The sequence below is a fragment of the Microcaecilia unicolor genome, chromosome 5, assembly GCF_901765095.1.
Source record: "Microcaecilia unicolor chromosome 5, aMicUni1.1, whole genome shotgun sequence".
Taxonomy (NCBI): Eukaryota; Metazoa; Chordata; class Amphibia; order Gymnophiona; family Siphonopidae; genus Microcaecilia; species Microcaecilia unicolor.
In genome coordinates this window covers 159,118,793-159,141,374 of record NC_044035.1, presented here as the reverse complement: position 1 = coordinate 159,141,374, position 22,582 = coordinate 159,118,793, and the positions used below count along the sequence as shown (strand labels likewise).

Below are 22,582 nucleotides of genomic sequence, written 5' to 3'. Positions count from 1 at the left end.
AAGGAGGGAGAGCCAGAGCTGCCTCGCAAAAACGCTGCAGCCTGCCACATGTAGGGGGGAGGGCAGGGGAGAGGAGAATTGTTGGCCATGTATGGATGCAGGGCAGGGAGAGAGAAGAAATCGCTGGACAGGAGGGGAGAGGGCAGAGCAGGGGAGAGAATTGCTGACATGGATGGATGGAGGGGAGGGCAGGGAAGAGAGGAGAATTGCTGGGCATAGATCGAGGGGACAGGGGAGAGAGGAAATTATCTGGAGATAGATGGAGGAGAGGGCAGGGGAGAACGGAGAGTTCCTGGACATGGATGGATGGAGGGGAGGGCAAGGGAGAGAGGAGAATTCTGGACATGGATGATGGGAGATGGGAAGATGGGATCCTGAGATGGGAAGGCGGTAGAACAAGAGGACATGAAATGAGATTGAAGGGGGGCAGACTCAAAAAAGATGTCAGGAACCAAGTGTTCTTGTAATAATTTGTTAAAACTTATAAATAAAATAATTAAAAAAAAAAAAAAAGATGTCAGGAAGTATTTTTTCACGGAGAGGGTGGTGGACGCTTGGAATGCCCTCCCGTGGGAGGTGGTGGACATGAAAACGGTAACGGAATTCAAACATGCGTGGGATATGCATAAAGGAATCCTGTGCAGCAGGAATGTATCCTCAGAAGCTTAGCTGAAATTGGGTTGCGGAGCAGGTGGGGGGAAGAGGGGTTGGTGGTTGGGAGGCTAGGATAGGGGAGGGCAGACTTATACGGTCTGTACCAGAGCCGGTGATGGGAGACGGGACTGGTGGTTGGGAGGCGGGAAATACTGCTGGGCAGACTTATACGGTCTGTGCCCTGAAAAAGACAGGTACAAATTCAATATAAACTCATATCTTGGGCAGACTAGATGGACCATGCAGGTCTTTTTCTGCCGTCATCTACTATGTTACTATGGCTGGATGAATGGGGACAGGGGAGAGAGGAAATTTTCTGGAGATGGATGGAGGAGAGGGCAGGGGAGAACGGAGAGTTCCTGGACATGGATGGATGGATGGAGGGGAGGGCAAGGGAGAGAGGAGAATTCTGGACATGGATGGATGAATGGGGACAGGGGAGAGAGGAAATTTGCAGGATATGGGTGGATGGATGGAGGAGAGGGAAGGGGAGAATGGAGAGTTGTTGGACATGGATGGATGGAGGGGAGGGACCTCAGGAAGGAGATGCACATGGATGGAGGGGAGGGAAGAGAGGAGAAATGCTGGACATGGATGGAGTGGAGGGCAGGGAAGAGAGGAGAAATGTTGGACAAGGATGGGGGGAAGGAAAGATAAAGGAAGGAGATGCACACGGATGGAGTGGAAGGGAGAGAGGAGAAATGCTGGACATGGATGGAGGGAAGAGAAGACAAAGGTTGTAGATGCACATGGATGGAGGGGAGTGAGGAGAAATGCTTTATATGGATGGAGGGGAAATTGCTGAATTTAAAGGCTGGATTGGAACACTTTGAGGGCAGATGTTGAAACTGGAGAAAGGATAGGGTGGTAGACAGGACGCATAAGGACACAGAAAGATGGTGGACATGATGAGAGAAAAAAATATCAAATGGAAAGAAGACACTGGGACCAAAGCTAATAGAAAAACTAAATGCTCTGACAGCAAAGGTAGAAAACATTTTTTATTCAAAATTTATTAATTGGAATATGTCAGCTTTTGGAAATGTACATCTGTGATATTTTGCATGTAAGTTTCAATGTTTCTAGTATTGCTGCATGCTGAGTCTGACTTCTTGTATTTTGCCTTCATATCTGTTAAGCCATGTGTTTTTCATGTGTGATCAAGATGCAGTATTCTGCTAGCGTGAAGTATTTGCAGCCCTTTTTGTTTTATTTTGGTTTCACTAGGTTGTGTACTGGTGTTTTAGAGCCCGGTGTAATTATAGTGCTGCCTTTCCACACATAAAGGTTGTAGCTCGTCCTGTCCTTGGAATTAGTGCTGTTATGGTTTGGTAAGGCTATGAGTGTGTTTTGCACAAGTTTGTATATAGTGTTTTGCAGTGGAGAGATTGTGTGTTGGCCTTACTAAGTTGGCACCAAAACACCAGAAAGGGTGTACAGCGTAAATCATGACACACTACCTCCTGAAGGATCTACATATGGTCGTTAATAAAAGGAGCTCATTGTGAACACTAGCCACCCTAAAAGGGTGTTTTTTGGCTCTACACGTATCATGATATTATGATCCCTTGTTTCATATTGTTGACGGTCTGCATTTTCCGTATGGGTGGTATATTGGTGTATTAGGTTCTGCCCAGTGTAATATTTATGGTACAGTAAGGTTCTGAGTGTGTTTTTGCACAAAGTTGTGCCTAGTGTTTTGCAGTTGAGCGATTGTGTTTAGTATATGCTTTGAGCAACCACTTTATTCTTTGACATATGATACATATCTAATATCTAAATTTAATAAAAGGTATTAACTGTGACTTTTATTTTTACTTATTTTTTTTCTGTGTGTTGTCAAACACTTATGGAGGTAAGCTCCGCCCCTGGCCCACCCCTAACCCCGCCCCCTTTAGCCTCCCCAAACAGTTGGGCCACCGACCGCCTATGGCAGGCATGGATGGGAGGGCAGCAGCAGGGCCCAGGGAGAGGACAAATTGCTGGAAGTGGAGGGGAGAGAGGAGGATTGCTAGCTATGGATGCAGCAGGGAAGGGCAGAGAGGGACAAGGATGGACATGGGGGCCCAGGGAGAGGACAATTTGCTGGAAATGGAGGGGAGGGGAGAGAGGAGGATTGCTGGCTATGGATGGAGGAGGGAAGGGCAGAGAGGGACAAGGATGGACATGGGGGCCCAGGGAGAGGACAAATTGCTGGAAATGGAGGGGAGGGGAGAGAGGAGGATTGCTAGCTATGGATGGAGGAGGGAAGGGCAGAGAGGGACAAGAATGGACATGGATGGGAGGGCAGGACCCAGGGAGAGAGAAGAAATTGCTGGAAATGGATATAGAGCAAGAAATGAAGAAGAAAGGAGGAAAGTAAAGAAATAAATTAGCCCTGGAAATGGAGTTAAGAGGACAGATAGCAGCAGACTCAGATACTGGGCCAGCATGATCGGAAAAAGAAAGTCACCAGACAACAAAGGTAGAAAAAAATCATTTTATTTTCATTTTAGCGTTTGGAATATGTCCACTTTGAGAATTTACATCTGCTATCTTATTTTGCAATGTATAGCAATTTGTTTCTAAGAATATTGCTGACAATTCCTGTCAGTGTGGCAAGTGGTGAGCGATCATTTTCACCGGGGGGGGGGGGGGGGTGCCAACTGATAGTCTGCAGGGGGGCGCCAGAGACCCTAGGCACGGCCCTGCTGTGGCCCCACGCAGAAATGCCCCTGGGACAGAGTGAAAAACAAGGAGTTGGAGCTTGGTGCAGTACAACAGCTGTGCTGAGAATAGATAGAGATTCTTGCGCCAAGGAGCAGGAATAATAAGGTCAAATGAAATGTCTTTCTACAATATATTAGCAGATGTCTCGGGAGTCTGGAGGGAGTGCTGGGAGTCTGATGAGGGAAAGAGTATACCAGGGGCATAGCTATGGGTGGGCCTGGGTGGGCCCAGGCCCACCCAAACTATACTCAGGCCCACCCAGTTGTCCTGATAGGATGTGCGCTTTGGCGCCTTTCTGCCACGGCTCAGCTCCACGACGTGCAGCGTTTCAGTAGCCAGCAGCACTCCAGTCCTACTCCAGCTCCTACTAGACTTAACTTTTTTTTCATAATTCGGGTCCCCTTTCCTGATCTAGACCTGGCCAGTCTAGCGCTGCACTCCCACGACGCTGCTACTCACTATGAGGTCTGACTCTATCTTCACTCTGGACTCTGCTGCTTTGCCTTGCTCCCCCCCCCCCCCCCCCCCCGTGTGCACGCTGGCGCCACAGTGCACTGCAGACCCGGGAAGCTGTGAAACCTGTACTCATCCTTTCAGCACAGTGCAGAATTTGCTTAGGTAACTGCTTAGTAAATCAGGAAAATTCCTTTGAAAACTGCCTTAATTTCTGCCTCCGCTTTCTCTTTATCCTTTCAGAGGCACTTCTATGTTGCTTCTTTCATTTGCAAAGCGACGTGGTACTTAAATTAGTGTTGCTGCGGCTCCATTACTGTGCCCTCACTAGAGCAATATCAGCCTTTTCTTGACCCTTCCCCTCCCCGGCCACCCTCAGCACTGCCCTGCGGCCCCAGGCCAGAACAGGCATAGGAGCCGGCACACACAGAACGGGGCACACACAGAACGGAGCACGGTGCTCGAGTCTCCACTGCCTGCCACCACATGCAAGCCAGCTGTCCTCCAGGTAAAATAAATAAAATGTTTTAATTTTAATGTATACAGTGTAATGTTGGCTGGTGGTGGCTTCCTGGTGGGGGTAGGCTGTTCACTGCCTAGGGCAAAAAAAGGTATGTGTAATCATTAATATACCTTTTTTTTCCTAGGCAGTGAAGAGTCCAATATATACCTTTATTTTGCCCTAGACAGTGAAGAGCCCACCCCCACCCAGAAACCCACCAACAATAAATTTTAGTAGTGACCAGGTTAAAATTTTAAAAAGGTTGTAAATGTTGGTGGGTTTTTGGGTGAGGTTGGTCTCTGCATTGCCCAGGTTAAAAAAAAATGTTCTAAATTTAATGTAGGCAGGTCTCTGGGTGGAGGTAGGCTCTGCAGGGACCAGGACATTAAAATATATATATATATATATATATATATATATATATATATATATATATATATATATATATATATATATATATATATATTTAGTGCTGGTGTCCTTTGGGGGAGGGGGGAGGAGATGACAGACCATGGGGGATGGCTAGGGGGTAGGACAGGGCTGACACTAGGCTACAGGGAGGAGTGGGAGAGGGGGTAAGGTAGGGCTGATGCCTAGCTATGGGATGGATGGTGGGAATGGGCTGATACTGGGCTATGGGGATGGTTGGGGAGGAGAGGGTAAGGTACAGAAGGGAAAGGCTGATGCTAGCTAAGGATGGACTTATGTCTGGTCAAGTTTGATATGGCATAACATAACTATATTTAAAAATATTGTTTTTTTCCATTAAATATATTTGGGGTTTATGTTGATGCAGGGCAGTTGCTAGGCAGAGAAATCCGTCATCAAGTGCATTCTAAGGCATTATTTTGTAGTATGCCAAGAAACACTACTCATGCTTATATACATAGTGCCCACCCATGTTAGCTCTGGGCCCACCCAAAATGTCAGGTCTGGCTACGCCACTGGAGTATACGCATAGGGCTATACTGCCATCCGCCAGACCAGAACGACCAGACAGATGAAGATATGCCAACAGAAATTTGAAAAGCTAGCAAATTTTGGCAACAGTATACTAATGGGTGATTTAAATTACCCCAGTATTGACTGGTTCAATGCCACATCAGGGAGTGATAGGGAGGTAAAAGTCATAGACATAATAAATGACTGCTTCTTGGAATAACTATTCCAGAAATCATCAAGAGGTGGAGCTATTTTTGATCTAGTCCTTAATGGAATGCAGGACTCAGTACAAGAGATAACTGTGGTGGGTCCGCTATGAAACAGTGATCAAAACTTGATCAAATTTGACTTAATAACTGGAGTGCAGTCACTATGGAAATCTACTGTAGCAGCATTTAATTTTTGAAAGGGTAACTATGATAAAATGAGGAAAATGTTTTTTAAAAAGCTAAAAAGCTCTGCTGCAAAGGTTAGAACTTTAAATCAGGCATGGATGTTGTCTAAAATCATTTTGTTTTTTAATTTCTGTGACTTCAGTCTGGTCTTTCTAGGTATCTTCCACTTGATTTGTTGTTTTCTTGTGTGTTTTTGCGGGAGACTTGGATTCTCTTTGTTGGTTTTGTTGTCTAAAAATACCATTTTGGAAGTCCAGATCAGATGTATTCCACATATTAATAAAGGTGGCAGGAAGAGCAAATGACAGCCAGCATGGTTAAAGGAAGTGAAAGAGGCTTTTAGAACCAAAAGAACATCTTTTAGAATATGGAGAAAAGATCTGAATAAGAAAAGAAGAAGCAACATAAGCACTGGAAAGTTAGATGCAAAGCGTTGGTAAAGAAGGCCAAAACAGAATACAAAGGGAGACTTGCCTCAAAGGCAAAAACTCATAGTAATAACTTTTTAAGGTCTATCAGAAACAAAAAGCCTATGAGGGAATCCATGGGACTGTTAGATCATCAAGGAGTAAAAGGGGCATTCAGGGAGAACAGGGACATAGAGGTTGAATGAATTCTTTGCCTTGGTCTTTACTGAAGATATAAGAGATCTACCTGCACTAGAGATAGTTTTCAAGGGTAACCATGCAGAGGAACTGAAAGAAATCTCAGTGAACCTGGAAAATGTACTGAAACAAATCAATAAATTTAACAGTAGAAAATCACCTGAACCGGGTGATATATACTCCAGGGTATTGAAAGAACTCAAATATGAAATTGCAGATCTGATATTAGTAGTCCGTAACCTGTTGCTAAAATTGTTAGTAGTACCTGAAGATTGGAAGGTAGCCAATGTAACACCTATTTTTAAAAAGGGATCCAGGGTGATCCGGGAAATTGAAGAATAGTAAGCCTAATGTCAGTGCCAGGCAAAATAGTAGGTACTATTATAAAGAATAAAATCACTGAACATATAGACAAACATGGTTTAATGGGACAGAGTCAACATAGAGGGGCATAATCGAACGCGAACGCCTATCTCCATGAAAAGTCCATTGATCGTTATTAAATTCTGGGTTTTTGCCAGGTTCTTGGGGCCTGGATTGGCCGCTGTCGGAGACAGAGTGCTGGGCTTGATGGACCTTTGATCTTTTCCCAGCGTGGCAGTGCTTATGTACTTATGTACTTATGGGCGTCTATGTCCAAAAACAGGTACGTGAAGAGGAGGGACAGACCGTATTTTCGAAAAAAATGGACATCTTTGTTTTGTTTCGAAAATACGGTTGGTATGGACCAAATGCCATGGATTTGTTCGTTTTTAGCGATAATGGAAACTAAAACCGGCCAGCTCAAAAACATCCTAATCCGAGCCATTTGGTCATGGGAGGGGCCAGGATTTGTAGTACACTGGCCCCCCTGACATGCCAGGACACCAACTGGGCACCCTAGAGGTCAGTGCGGTGGACTTCAGAAACAGCTCCCACATGCATAGCTCCCTTACCACGGGTGCTGAGCCCCCAACCCCCTCCCCAAAAACCCACTACCCACAAATGTACAACACTACCATAGCTCTTAGGGGTGAAGGGGGCACCTACATGTGGGTACAGTGGGTTTTGGAGGCCTCCCATTTACCAGCACAAGTGTTACAGGTAGGGGGGATGGGCCTGGGTCTGCCTGCCTGAAGTGCACTGCGGTACCCACTAAAAGTGCTCCAGGCCTCTAGAACTTGTTGCTGCTGTAGAACCTTGGCACACCAGTTGACACCTGAAGACTAATGTCTCTGCAAATGTCCTTTACTGGAATAAGCACGTTTACTCACAGTTAACTGCAGATCAGAGGTTGTGCCCCACTGGCAAAGAGTCTCCCTGGTACTGAGATTAGCAGTAGGTCAGAGCTGGCAGAATGCTGTACAATGCCCACTTTCAGCAACTTGGGTAACACATGAAAGGGAGCTAAAACTGGCTTACAAAAATGGCCACTACCTCGTGGACTATCGGAAACAAAACAGGGCACACTCTGACCCAGTAAGCAGAGGGAAAAGCACCATGGGAGTAGAGCCTACCAACTACCAACATCGTGAGCATTTGCCACAAGCTAGTGGAATCACGGAGCCCAATACCCTACACCCACCACAATGCATTGATGATGTGACTCTGCAGTGCGTATAACAGAAAAGGTGTCACACTCACCCGAGAGCCACATCAGAACCAGGGAAAGGCTGTCAGAGGATAGAACACATTCTGCTGTCATGGAGGTGGGTACGGCATTTGAGGCTGGCATATAGGCTGGAAAAAAAGTTTGTAAAGTGGGGTTTTTTTTGGTGGGAGGGGGTTAGTGACCACTGGGGGAGTCAGGGGAGGTGATCCCCGATTCCCTCTGGGGGTCATCTGGTCAGTTGGGGCACTTTTTTGGGACTTGGACCTGAAAAAAAAGGGTCCAAATAAAGCGGACCAAATTCTCGTCAAAAACGCCCTTCTTGTTTCGATTATCAGCTAAAGGCACCCATCTCTCCTCGGCCAATAACCATGCCCCAATCCCGCCTTCACCACGCCTCTGACACCCCCCCCCCCCCCCCCGTCCACTTTGTTCGTTCCTGCGACGGAGTGCAGTTGAAGACGACCAAAATCGGCTTTCGATTATACCGATTTGTTCGTCCACGGGAGAAAGACGCCCATCTCCCGATTTGGGTCGAAATATGGGCGTCTTTCTCTTTCGAAAATAAGCTGGACAGTGTCACAGTTTACAGAAAAGTGAGCCTCTTGGGCCTCAGCCAAGTTGATGCTACTAGTCAACCCAAAGGATAGCAGGGCCCCGACTGGCAGTAGGCAAGTAATCCGAAGTAGGCACAAGATGAGGCTGGAGGATAGGCAAGCAGGCCGAACTGGAGACTGACAAGGCAAGCTGGACTGGAGACAGGCATGGCAAGCTGGACTGGAGACCAGGCAGGGCAGGCAGGTCTGAAGGCAAGTCTAGGCAGGTAAGTCTGGAGACAAGGCAAAGTAGGCCGGTCTGGAGGCAAGGCAAGGCAGGTCTAGATACAAGGCAAGATAGGCAGATCTGCAGGCAAGGTGAGGCCAGCAGGTCTGGAGGCAAGGCAAGGCAGGCAGGTCTAGAGGCAAGGCAGATCTGGAGGAAAGGCAAGGCAGACAAGTATGGAGGCAAGACAAGGCAAGCTCAAGATGGAGACCTGTTGCAAAGGCTTCTCCAGGAACTTGTCCAAACTTTTTTAAACCCAGATATGCTAACGGCAAAGAGTTCCAGAGCTTAAATCTTTGTTGATTGAAAAAAAATATTTACTCCTATTTGTTTTTTTAATATTTCCATGTAACTTCCTTGAGTGCCCCCTAATCTTTGTACTTTTGGAACGAGTAAAAAAATTGATTTACTTCTACTCATTCTACACCTTTCAGGATTTTGTAGACCTCAATCATATGTCCCCTCATCTGTCTCTTTTCCAAGCTGAAGATACCTAACCTCTTTAGCGTTTCCTCATATGAGAGAAGTTCTATCCCCTTTATCATTTTGGATGCTCTTCTTTGAACCTTTTCTAATTCCGGTATGTCTGTCTGAGATACGGCGAACAGAACTGAACACAATTCTCAAGGTGCAGTTGCACCATGGAGCAATACAGAGGCATTGTAGTATTTTCAGTCTTATTCATCATCCCTTTCCATATAATTCCTAGCATCCTGTTTACTTTTTTGGCTGCCACCGCACACTGAGCAGAAGATTTCAGTGTATTATCTACAACGACGCCTAGATCTTTTTCTTGAGTGCTGACCCCCCCCCCCCCCCCCCCAAGGTGGACCTTTTCCTGCAGCTTAGTAAAAGGACCCCTAAGAGTGTGCTAAACTGCACATTAGCTATTTTTAAAAAAATATTTTTGCAAGGGGCAGAGAATAGGCCAAGTATGGACATGGAAGCATTATCCAGCTTATGCAGTAAGTATTCCCACATATGCAGATACTGTCTCATAATGTGAACATCATTGCACAACCTGCAAAAAAAATAGAAAAAGAAAGCTTTAAAAATAGGCCTCAGAAAATCTGGGCTTAGCGCGTGGGAAAATCCTGCATTAGAATGCACTAGGTCCAGAGTTCAGTGTACCTTATTAAAAGGGCCTCTTAGTCAAGCCTGGTTAGACCCTACTGTATAAATGGAGCTGCAGATCTGATTTCTCTAAAAAAATAAATAACTAATCATAATAATAATATGACTATAAATCTACTGTATGCATGAAACAGGGTAAAACCAACATTAGCTCAGCCAGACCCTTTCAACATGAAGCTGTATAGTACATTTGCCTCAAAGCAATCAGATGTTGCTCCTGGGTGACATTTAAAAATTCCTCTTGCTTTAAGAATGTAGCCCACCCACCTCATAATGCAGGTCCCATATTGATTATGAAAGCATATATTGCTAGGGATGAGGAACCCAAAACGTTTCAATTTATTTTGATTCCCATATTGTTTGCAACATTGTTCATGTGTGAAGGGAAGGAGTATACTGGTAAGACAATACTGCAGTCCTCCGGGACAGAACAAACAGTTAGATAAAGAAATGTTTACAGAAATTAGGAAAGCTGGCAAATTAGGCAATAGTATAATAATAGGTGATTTCAATTATCCCAATATTGACTGGATAAATATTACATCAGGGAGCGCTAGGGAGGTAAAATTCCTAAATGTAATAAATGACTGCTTCTTGAAGCAGCTGGTCCAAGGACCAACAAGAGGGGGAGCTATTTTAGATCTAGTCCATAGAGGAATGCAGGCCATAGTATAAGAGAGTTAATGGTGCTAAGTCCGCTGGGAAACAGCGATCATAACATGACAAAATTTGAGCTACTATCTGGAGTGAAGTCACTAAGGAAATCTACTATAGCAGCATTTAATTTTCAAAAGAGCAATTACGATAAAATAAGGAAAATGGTTAAAAAGAAGCTAAAAGTATGGGCTGTGACTTTAAATCAAGTGTGGACATTGTTTAAAAACACCATCATAGAAGACCAGACCAGATATAGTCCACATATTAACAAAGCTGGAAAGAAGAGCAAATGACACCCAGCATGGTTAAAAGGTGAAGTGAAGGAGGCTATTAGAGCCAAAAGAATATCCTTAAAAGAATGGAAAAAAAGATCTGAATGAAGAAAAAAAATAAGCAACATAAGCACTGTCAAGCTAGATGCAAAGGTACAAAACAAAAAGCAGACCAGCACTCTGAAGAACAAAGCAGTTTATTAAAACAAGACCCAATGTTGCCTTGTTTTGCCTAAAGGCTGCATTAGAGGTAATGCTATAATGCAAACAAAGGTAACTCAATTAAAATCATAAAAATTAAATAATATGCAACATAAAATACATCAATTAGAATCATAAATCAAAGCAAAAATTGGCAACATAAGAAAAGGACAGCTAAAGAACAAACAAAAATCATGGAATATAAAACCATATAAAGCATTCGAAACTGACATTATGGTGTAGATATGAGCACTCAAAAAACAACTTCATAATTGGTGCATCAAATGCCTATAACCAATGTGTGAAAATCATTGTAGGCAAAGTCATGTGTGAGCATATATCAAAGTGAATAGAGCTTATCTGGCAGTAGAGGCAGCACAGAAAATAACACACAGACAAGTGTGGTGACACAATCAGAATGCAAACAGCAAAATTGAATACACCAAAGAGGAAACATACCTATAGGAGTCTGATAACCAAACTTTCCCCTAATAGCCAATCACATTCCAAAACAGCCTAAAAAAATAGAGTGATTATAACATCACTATGACAGAATAAAAATAGCTAATATGGGAAACCTGAAGGGCAGGCAGAGTACTCACTATCCAGTTCAGAACAGCATCTCCTCCTCACCAGAGCAAAATGATATCTGCCACTCTGTGGAGGACCAAAACATGTATCCTCTCCCACAGGGGTCAAAGGAGGCAATGTCCTTCTGTGGATTAGAAATTGGTTATTGGACAGAAAACAGAAGGTAGAGTTAAATGGCCATTTTTCTCAATGGAGTAGGATGAATAGGGATCTGTATTGGGACCGGTGTTATTTAACATACTTATAACTGATCTGGAAATCAGAACAAGTGAGGTGATTAAATTTGCAGATGACACAAAACTATTTAGAGTTGTCAAAACACATTCGGACTGTGAAAAATTGCAGGAAGTCCTTAGAAAACTGAAAGACTGGGCATCCAAATGGCAAATGTAATGTAATGTGAACAAATGTAGAGTGATACATATTGGGAAGAATAATCTGATACCTGCTAGGGTCCATGCTAGGGTCCACCTTAGGAGTAAGCACCAGTTAAAAAGATCTAGGGGGGTCTTTGAAGACAGTATGCTGAAATCTTCTGTCCAGTTTGCGGCAGTAGCCAAAAAAGCAAAGAGGATGCTAGGAAGTATTAGGAAAGGGATGGTAAATAAGACCAAGGATATTATAATACCTTTATATCACTCCATGGTGTGACCTCACTTTGAGTATTGAGTTCAGTTCTGGTCACCGCATCTCAAAAAAAAAAAAAAGATAGCAGGTTTAGAAAAGGTTCAAAGAAGAGCAACCAAAATGATAAAGGAGATGGAACGCCTCTCATTTGAGGAAAGGCTAAAGAGGTTAGGGCTCTTCAGCTTGGAAAAGAGACGGTTGAGGGAGGATATGATTGAAGTCTACAAAAACCTGAGTGGTGTAGAATGAGTAAAAGTGAATCAATTTTTCACTCTTTCAAAAAGTACAAAGACTAGGGGACGTTTGATGAAATTAACATGGAAATGCTTTTAAATCAAATAGGAGAAAATATTTTTTGCTCAAAGAATAGTTAAGCTCTGGAACTCTTTGCTGGAGGAGGTGGTAACAGCGGTTAGTGTAACTGGGTTTAAAAGAGGTTTGGACAAGTTCCTGGAGGAAAAGTCCATAGAATGTTATTGAGATGGACATGGGGAAGCCACTTCTTGCCCTGGGATTGGTAGCATGGGATGTTGATACAAGCTGGGTTTCTGCCAAGTGCTTGGAAACAGGATATTGGGCTAGATGGACCACTGGTCTGACCCAGTATGGCTATTCTTATGTTCTGTTTTGGTTAGTCTTCATTTTCATTTCAGAGGCATTGTTCAAAATGTGTCCTTTTTGCAAAGAGTGCACCCTATAATTGGTAAATGAAAAAGCATGAAATTGTGTGTTTTTTCCTAGGACTGTACCAAATGTTCGGATTTGATTCGGTCCCAAATATATTATTCATATTTGGCCAAATAGTGATTTAGTGATCTACTGTGCTAAATCCTACTGAAATAGACACTTAACCTCTGGTTTCACATTGCTTTTTTTATTATTTGTTATGTTAAAGCTCAATGCCCATTTTTTGTATTCCGCATTTGTATTTGGCTGAATAATATTTTTTCATTATTTCTAGTTGGCCGAATAGTAAAATATGCTATTCAGTACAGCTTTAGTTTTTTCTGCCCTTTTTTGTTTGTTAAAAACATGCAATGATATGAAATATGTCGTTGACATTTCCTATATTGTTGCAAATGACAACCCATCCCTACAAATTGCAACACACATGCTTGAATAGACCAAACGTATCTTAGACGTGGGGATCGGTGACACTTTTCTGAACACAGCTGGTGTCAAGGAGGTCAGGGGAATTGCATGGAAGCATCTTAAAGAATTTTTAAATTGCTAGTGTAAGAGCATAGCTTTTCATTGATTGCATGTGTTTAAACTTGTTGTGTGTACTTCTTAAATACTGGAGTGCACAACTTTCTTTCAAATTTGCCTGAAATCCTTGTTCAAGCTGTAAAACAGATTTCTGCATATAGGTACCATAACCCCCGTCTGGTCTACTTCCTTGCACAGTAGATGAGGTTTCCATGTCAGGAAATGAAGCTGTGTTTATTAGTAGTTGGAGAAACATCTGTTTGGCGTTATTACTGTGTAAATAGTGATTTAAAGGATTGTTTTCAGTTTGATCTGGTCAGCAAAACTTCTATCTTCCGCTCAATTTAGTCCCATAAAATTATTTTAATTAATAGATGACTGAGTTCAAGGTTGACTGAAAACCCCTGTATTAGGTCTACAATTTGCCTTGCAGGAGAAAAACAAATTATGCTAATTTAGCAAAGGTTACTTATTTCTTTGAATTGAAAGCTAAAATAGTCTACGTCAATCATCAGATATGTTACATGAGAACCTGAAGCATTTATTTATAATTTTACCTTAATCAGTAGTAGCCTGAAAAACCTCTTCTGGCCCAAGTCCCTGCCACAGTCTTTTTATATCCTATGTGTTGCACTGCCTGTGTGGAGTTCCAGGAACTGGCCCAGGTTTTCAGATGTTTGGAATGACCAGTTGAGCACAGAGTTACTTTAGTACACCCAGGTTTTACAGTAACACTTTGGTCTGTGTTGGATCTCTCTACCAGAAACATACATATGTACAGCCCCTGAGCAAGAGAATTTTGAACCTACATACATTAATCATGCTCTATAAGGGAAAGGAAAATGGGACTTGATATACTGCCTTTCGGAGGTTTTTGCAACTACATTCAAAGCGGCTTACATATATTCAGGTACTTATTTTGTACCAGGGGCAATGGAGGGTTAAGTGACTTGCCCAGAGTCACAAGGAGCTGCAGTGGGAATCAAACTCAGTTCCCCAGGATAAAAGTCCACTAACCACTAGGCTACTATAAGGGTATGTTCAATAGGAATTGTGTTGAGTTTTCAGTCAGCACCAAACAATAAGGGGCAGAGGAGTAGCCTAATATCCAAAGCAGCAGGCTAAAAACCAGACAGCTGAAGTTCAAATCCCACAGCAGCCCCCTGTAACCTTGGTCAAACCATATAACCCTACATTACCTTGGGGTTAAAGATGGCATCTCACCCTGCTTAAGGCCATGGAAACTGTCATGCCTGTGGCAGCCCTCATAAGCCATCTTTGGTCTTGTATGCAGCAGGGGAACCGCTATACCATACTGGAAGATAAAGAATTTCCTGGAGGTATGGCAGAGTGAAGACATGTCAGGCTTCCTGTGAAGTTGCTTTTTCCTGGAATGAATACTAGATACATTTATAAGAAATTTCCAACCAGAAAACAATATGGAGTATTAAAGGGACTCCCTTACAAAGCAAAATTAGGGAAAACTAATTCACATAATAGCAGGACACTACCTTTGTATTCAGACGGGGGGACATTCTGGAGTCCCTGCCCCTGATCTCACCCTGCTGTGGTGTGAGGTAATGGAGGATGGGCCTGCTTGCCAATCACTGGTCAGGAGGTGTGTCTTGTGTTACTGTTTCTAAGAACTCAGGGGTCCTTTTACTGAGCCACGGTAAAAAGTGGCCTGCAGCAGTGTAAGCGCATGTTTTGGGCACACGCCTGGCCAGTTTTTACCGCGTCTACAAAAAAGGGCTTTTTTTAAATGGGACAGGAAACGGACATGGGGTAAAACTGAAACCAGCGCGTTTCCAAAACTGGCCTGAGCCCTTAACGCCACCCATTGATCTAGTGGTAAGGGCTCACGTTCTACACATGCAGTGACCGGTCTGCGCGTGCCAACTGCCGATTACAGCTGGAAACATCGTGCTTGGGAGGAAATAAATAAATAAATCATCCAGGCATTGAGGGTGCACAGAAAATCTGAAATTACCGCCAGGAGGGGCATGCTGGCCTGGCAGTAGTCTCATTTTGGCACACGCTGCATGCGCATAGAGCCAACTGCGGCTTAGCAAAAGGGACCCTCAGAATTTTATTGCCTCCACAGGAGTCCAAGGAAACAGGAGAGACTGCAAGAACCTAAAGGGGATGGGGAGTCAGATGCAACCTGGGAGGTAGCCTCAATGGTGGTTGGTTGGGCCATATCACACTAGGAGTGGTGTGACCCTTAAGATAAATAGGCTTAACTAAGGAGAAGATAGGAAGGAGAACACAGAAGAGATCCAAAGGAGGGTCAGAGGCTCTGTCTTTTCTAGGAGTTGTTTTCCTCAGTAAAGTGAGTGGGACCTGTGAGGCACATCCAGAGTTGAATTTACTCTCTTGGGGAGGGGAGTAAATCTCACCATTTTCAGTAGCTCCAGTTAGGAGATATTTTGATGAAGGAGTTTTGGGTTTTTATATGATTGTCCAGAGCGCACAAGACACTAGTTGTGTCTACTTAAGGTATATACACAGGGGAGGGGGAGGGGCTAAGATACACCTAAAGGGGTCTAAGGTGCCAATCCAGCGACCAAGAGAGAGCAAAGAGGAAAATATCAGAAGAACCATTTGAAATAAGAATTCTTTGGTACTTTACCTTTTGATTTTTATTGTTTTATTCTATGTTTGTATTGTCTGAGAGCTTTTGAATGTTTCTATTCACTTCAGTTTAGCCTTTGAGGTTTTTGCCTTCTCTGTACGACCCTTTACTTTCTTGTACAGTACATTTTCTACTGTTTTCCGTCTTATTTCCTAAGTACCAATGTCTTTTTCTTTTATGTAACAACACAAAATCTCCCAAAAACACTCTTTGGTAAGAACATACTAGTAAACTACAAAACCAAAGACCATAACTAGATGCCTGCTAATAGCAGTACATTTTACTTTCTTTTATTCATTTGTTCTTTGTGTCTATGCAAATTTTTATATATACTCTTAAGAGAACCCTCAGGAGACACCACTAATAAAGGCAATATCATTGATTATTTTATGTAGCACCTTCGAGAACACCCTCTCCCTCTTTAGCAAGTGGCCTCCTACACATAACAAAATATTCAAAAAAGGGAAGAAATTCAAGGTAATGGAAAAAAAGAAATCCATAAACTACAGAAAGTTAGGAGAAAAAAAGAAAAGAGACATCCATGGGAAAGATCTCCATTTCATTTGCCCTTTTCTGTCATTTTGTTTGTTTCATTTCCCAAGTTATTTCATTTATTTCATTCTGTAGTTTATCTTGTTTTCCATTAAAGTAAATGGGAGAAGCAATGGGGCCCTTTTACAAAGGCACGTTAAGGGCCTACTTGCATCCAACGTGTGCCAAATCAATATTACTGCCCAGCTACCACATGCCCCGGGTGATAATTCTTAATTTGGCAGTAATTGGGCTGGCGGTAAGGGCTCCCCCTCGAAATGGCAAGTGCTTTAGTTGCTGTGCAGCCATTTCCTGCAGGAAAGAGAGACTCCCTTTTACCTGCTGCAATAAAAGGGAGCGTCAGCGCACGTGAGAAACATGTGCCGACGCCAGCGCGGGCCCCCTTTTGCCGCAGCTTGGTAAAAGGGGCCCTATGTGACTTGTGCAAGATCACAGGAAGCTGCAGTAGGAACTGAACTCAGTTCCCCATGTTCTCAGCCCACTTTGCTTACCAGTAGGCTGCTGCCAAGCTCCCCAGTCCTGGGAGGGAGATTTTGGGCCAATGCTACATTTCTCTCAACTTGATCCTAGTGCATTATGGAACATGCAAGAGTGATTTTAATGGGTAGAACCATGGACTACAAATACCAGCTTGCTTTATGATACATGTTCAAAACCGGGAGTGGCTAAAAAGTCTTCCCCCTGGAACCAGGTAACTAGTTCTAACCATGTCAGCTATGTTACTCCTTTGTCTTATCTCAATACAACCGAAATGGATGACCTAATATAATGCTTTCAATACACTGTAGACAAAATATGTTTGATCATAAAACCAAAAACGGTAAATACTTGCACCTTTTAAAGCATAATTAATTCTAATATGACATATGGAATGGCATTTTAGAAATGACATCCAACTCAGAACAGGGCATCTAGGTCAGTACATCACTGGTGGTGCTAGGATTTTAGAACAGGATCTGTCAACATATAGGTTACTCTAAAGTACATGAGAAATGGGTGTCCTTATGCTTGTTACGTCCAGCATAAACATTTATTTATACAAACTGAAATCTCCAAACTATGAATGGGACAAAACAAGGGACATGGACATCATTGTGGCAGCATAGAAATGTCAGTGTTATAAAATAAAACCCAAAGCACCACATTGATCTAATAATATAACTGCCAATCTCAGCGGTGCAAGTTGTTAGTATATCATTTTGAACTGCAAGATTTACAGCACCCACCTCCTCATCGATCAGGCAGTATAAAATCTTATTTTCTGTATTTATGTTTATACTTATATTTCTTTAATGAATGTATTCACCCACATTATCCTAAGCATTAACTCAAGAACTCCAAAAAGTACTCATAGCTGTTTAAAATGCTATTGGACAGGGGCTGCTCTCTGATATAATCATATTTCGCCCCAGCTGTTTCAAGGATCACCCCCATGATACAAATTTGAAAATGGGCTACGTCAGACATTGGGTTCCAGAGAAATAAGCCCTCCCAAAAAATGTTCCAGTTCATTTCTATTGGAGAAGGAGTTCCAGCTTCTGTAGCATAGAAAATGTAATTATCTATTTATTTGGATTTATTAACCACCTTTATGAAGAGATTCACCCAAGGTGATGTACAGTAGGTACAGTTTAACATCAAACTTACAAATTTGCTAACAGTATAACAACAGTAAAATGTACAAGTATAATTAATGGAATGGGATGAAACTTGACACATGGGAAGAAAATGGAAAAAAGACACACTGAGTTTAAAAATGGATCAAATCAGACTGAGAATTCCAGAGAATTGAGCCCCCCAAAGAATGGCCTGAGGAATTTCTGTGGGAAAAGGAGTCCAGCTTCTGTAGCATAGAAACATAGCATGAAGTATAGTAGTTAAAGAACAGGACAAGACAATTTAAAAGGTGGCATTCCCTTGTCTTCCAACCCCCTGTACTTCACCTACACCCCAAAACTACTTCCTTGCAACTCACCCACCCCAAACTGCTCCCACAGCACAGAAACTACTCCACAACTGCCACACCATCCTACAAAGTACCCCATCCCAAAAACTACCCCTTTGCAATTGTCTCCACCCTGCAATCTGCCCCATTCAAAAAACTATTCCCTCACAGCTGCCACACCACCCTGCAAAATACTCCATCTGCAAAAAGTGCCACCTTGCAACTGCTCCACCACCTCACAAATTGTTCCACCCCAAAAGCTATCCTTCTATACCATTGGCAGGGCTAGATTATGTCATTGGCAAACTTTGGGATCGATATTGAAAGCAATCTAACCAGCCAGAAATGGCTCCTGGCCCATTAAATCACCTGTTTGTGGCTAAACGACTTAACCAGGTAGTGCTACTGAAAATGTCCGGTTAGCACCTAATGGAAAATTGGCTATTGTATGGGCACTCTGGTGATGAAGTCAGCACTTAGCTGGCTAAGTGCCGATATTCAGCACTTAACCAGCCTGGGTAACTGCAAAAATAGGACTGACTTTTATGAAGTCCTATCCTTGCTCAGTGCCCCATAGCTAGGTAGGTGCTGAATATCATTATTGTATTAAATTTTTTTTTAGTCCACCATTATTCAGGGTGGATTACAATAAAAACATTCATAAACATTCAACCTTCCCTTCTCAGCTCTGGTCCTGTCCTCATTTCCTGTTTCCGCAAGGGCAGGACCAGAGCTGAGAGAGAAGGGAAGGCTGAAGCGCTGAGCCTGCTCGCCTTTCACTGCTGCTGCCGAGACCCCAAGGTAAGATTACTTTTAAAATTCTGGGCGGCATGCAGGAAGGTGAGGGCAGACCAGCGGAGGACTGTTGTGGGAGAAGAGGTCAGGCTGGGGTCGGACTGGCACTCGGAGGAGAGGGAGGGAGGGACCTGGAACGCGGAGGAGAGGGAGGGGGCCTGGAACTCGGAGGACAGGGAGGGGGAGGAGGGGATAGGAGCGGGAGGGGAGGGGGAGGGGGGAATGCACCACCTGTAAAAAAAGAAAAAAAAATTTCAGCACCCCCAATCATTTTGAAAAGTTGGCTCCTATGACTGTGGACAAAACTCATGGCAAAAAATGGCTTTCAGCAAGCAAGCTGAATAATGAGACTACCAAGTCTGGAAGCTTAAAGTACCTATAGGTAGCCAGCGGGAAGCATCACCACAAACCAACCAGCAACGTACCCAAATGAATTATAGAAAGCATGGACTATAAAGGGAAGTCATAAGTTTATTAATAAAAGATGAAGAGTTAATTTATACAAGGAGTGAAACTACAAGAAAGGGCATATGGAATCAACCTTAATTATAAGCTATTTCTCCTGAGGAAATCTATATGAAATGAGATTATCAAAGCAAAGGAAATGCTGAACCATAGAAATGCTGTATTGATGGTGATGGGTCAGCTATTTGGGATTGGAGAGGGTATACAAGGTAATGATATCACAACTATATTCTGTGTATATTTTGTAGCGCCGGATATGACGGCGCAATCGGGGTGGGAAGTACTGCTGGGCTGCTGTGGTAACCCAGTGGTACTTCCTGTTTAGCAAGCGGTAAGACCACAGCGGGCTTACCGCCACTTAGTAAAAGGGGCCTTAAACCCTCAATTGCCCCAGGTACAAAATTTAGATTATGAGCCCAGTAGGAATAGAGAAAGTACCTGCATATATGTAAACAGCTTTGCATGCACCACAGAAAGGCAGTATACCAAATCCATGACCCTTTACCCTTTAAGCAGTACATATCAAAGTTTAGCTCTCAGCTCTGGTTTTGGTTTCTAGAAATAGGAGTATGATCAGTTCTTCATTAAATCAGTCATCATTTTCATTAGACCCAGATTAACATTTTTCTAATTTCTTCTCTCTCTATGGCTTTCTCCCAGGTTTCGTTGCATCGTGTATCCCTTCAGACAGAAGCTGACCCTGCGGAAAGCCATCATTACCATATTTGTCATATGGGTCCTAGCTCTGATCATCATGTGCCCCTCGGCTGTCACGCTAACAGTGACCAGGGAGGAGTATCATTTCATGGTGGATTACTACAACAATTCCTACCCATTTTACTCTTGCTGGGAAGCCTGGCCAGATCAAGAAATGCGCAAGGTTTATACCATGGTTTTGTTTTCCCATATCTACCTTGCTCCTCTCACCCTGATTGTCATTATGTACACACGGATCGCCTTCAAACTTTTCAAATCTTCTGCACCTATCCAAGGATCACAGTCAGAAGAAAATGAAGGGAGGCGGGTCTCAAAGAGAAAGATCAGGGTCATCAACATGTTGATAATTGTAGCACTTTTCTTTACACTTTCCTGGCTTCCTCTCTGGACTCTTATGCTGTTGACTGACTATGGTAAACTCAGTGATAATCAGCTTAATATGATTGCTGTCTATGTTTTTCCCTTCGCACACTGGCTGGCTTTCTTTAATAGCAGCGTCAACCCCATCATATATGGCTATTTCAATGAGAATTTCCGCAGGGGTTTTCAGGAGGTCTTTAAGGTCCAGTTCTGCTCCATAGGAAGAGAACATAGAGTAGCTTATTCTGAGAGAAAAAGCAGTGGAATGCTTTTCGGAGGACGCAAGCGTATTTTTATAGAAGTTCAGCCCAGTGATTTCATGCCTGCTTCTGATTCAAGTCAGAATCATCTTGCAAAAACTGGCCTATTCTCCCTGAGGAGCGGAAAAGTTGCTCACCATGGAATTATGGTGGAGGACTTGGACAACAGAGACAATTCTAACAATACTGTCAGCATTCCTGCTTGGGATATGTAAAACCGACCACATATGGGTTTCTCTTGTTGATTTAACTATGCCAAGATGGCACCACCAGCTAACATTATGGATCAATGAACCACTACAGTTTTGTTACCTGTGAAAAAGAAGAAAAAAAAGACTTGCGTTTCTGTTCACGGTTTTCAATGTTCGCTGAAATGTACACTGAGAAATTTATTTTCAGGGATAATGGTTTTGCATATAACAGTAGAGCAAGTTTAAAAAATGGAATGGAATGATGGAAGACCTGCTGCAAAAAAAGTGCAAGTGCTCTCACTCATTACATGGGACTTCACATGGCTGACAAAAATAGATACTTGAAAGGGTAATTCTATAAACCAGGCACCAACATTTACATGCCTATTATACACATAAATGATTAGAATAATGGCATACAAGCACATGTGTGCATATACACATATAAATGCTAAATATATAGCTAAAGTGTTATTGGTAAATATTCACATATCTCACATAGTGTCGGCACACACACAGGTATTGTCTGGCCGGAGCACAAATTTAGACATAGCACCTATTTATGGCGCCTGAAAAATCCATGCAGTTAAAAAATATGCCTAGGCGCGTGCTTTATAGTACGCCTATATTTTATAGAATAGGCTTAAATTTCCATGTGGTATATAGAATTATGCCAAGCACCTCTCCATGTGACCACATTTGACTGTGGCCATTTAGGCCATGTTTGATGAGGCATAAATCCTGACACCTAAATTAGGTACAGAGCAGGTGCATTCTATAATAATTTACATAGATTATAGAAACGTCCATGCCCCACCCATGCTCCCTTTTCAACCATGCGACTTAGAATTTATGCGCACCACATTACAGAATACACTTAGCAAATTGTGCATGTAAATCCTAATTAGTGCTGATAATTGCTTGTTAACATCCAATTAACTGCGCTGATTAGCTAGTTAACCAATAAAGTTACGCACATTGTTATAGAATACACTTTGATTTCTGCACGGAAATGAAGGCGCGATATATAAAATTTTGGGGATAGGGCTAGATTCTATGTATGGCACCATAAAAATCAACTCTGAAAAATATACGCCTAGGCATATTCTATAAACTGCACCTAAGATGCCTAGGGCCATCCACATTACTAAATCTAGTGACGGGAATTTACGTCAAGTAAAATTTGGTGTAAATGCTGGAGACTAAGTTAGGCACGGAGCGGGTGTATTCTATAACAGCACGCATACATTTTAGAAACTCCTACAATCTGCCCATTCCATGCCCATGCCCACTTTGTGGCA

General features: G+C 42.8%; 1 protein-coding gene across 1 annotated transcript in view; it reads left to right on the top strand.

Annotated features, from left to right (window-relative positions):
- NPFFR1 (neuropeptide FF receptor 1) overlaps window positions 1-21,318 on the top strand; it is an 81,476-nt gene extending 60,158 nt beyond the window's left edge. Inside the window, exon 3 of the mRNA XM_030203503.1 lies at window positions 20,414-21,318. Within this exon, the coding sequence (XP_030059363.1) occupies window positions 20,414-21,305 (892 nt within the window). The 3' untranslated portion in view covers window positions 21,306-21,318. The remainder of the gene's footprint in view (window positions 1-20,413) is intronic.
- The last annotated feature ends 1,264 nt before the right edge of the window (window positions 21,319-22,582 follow it).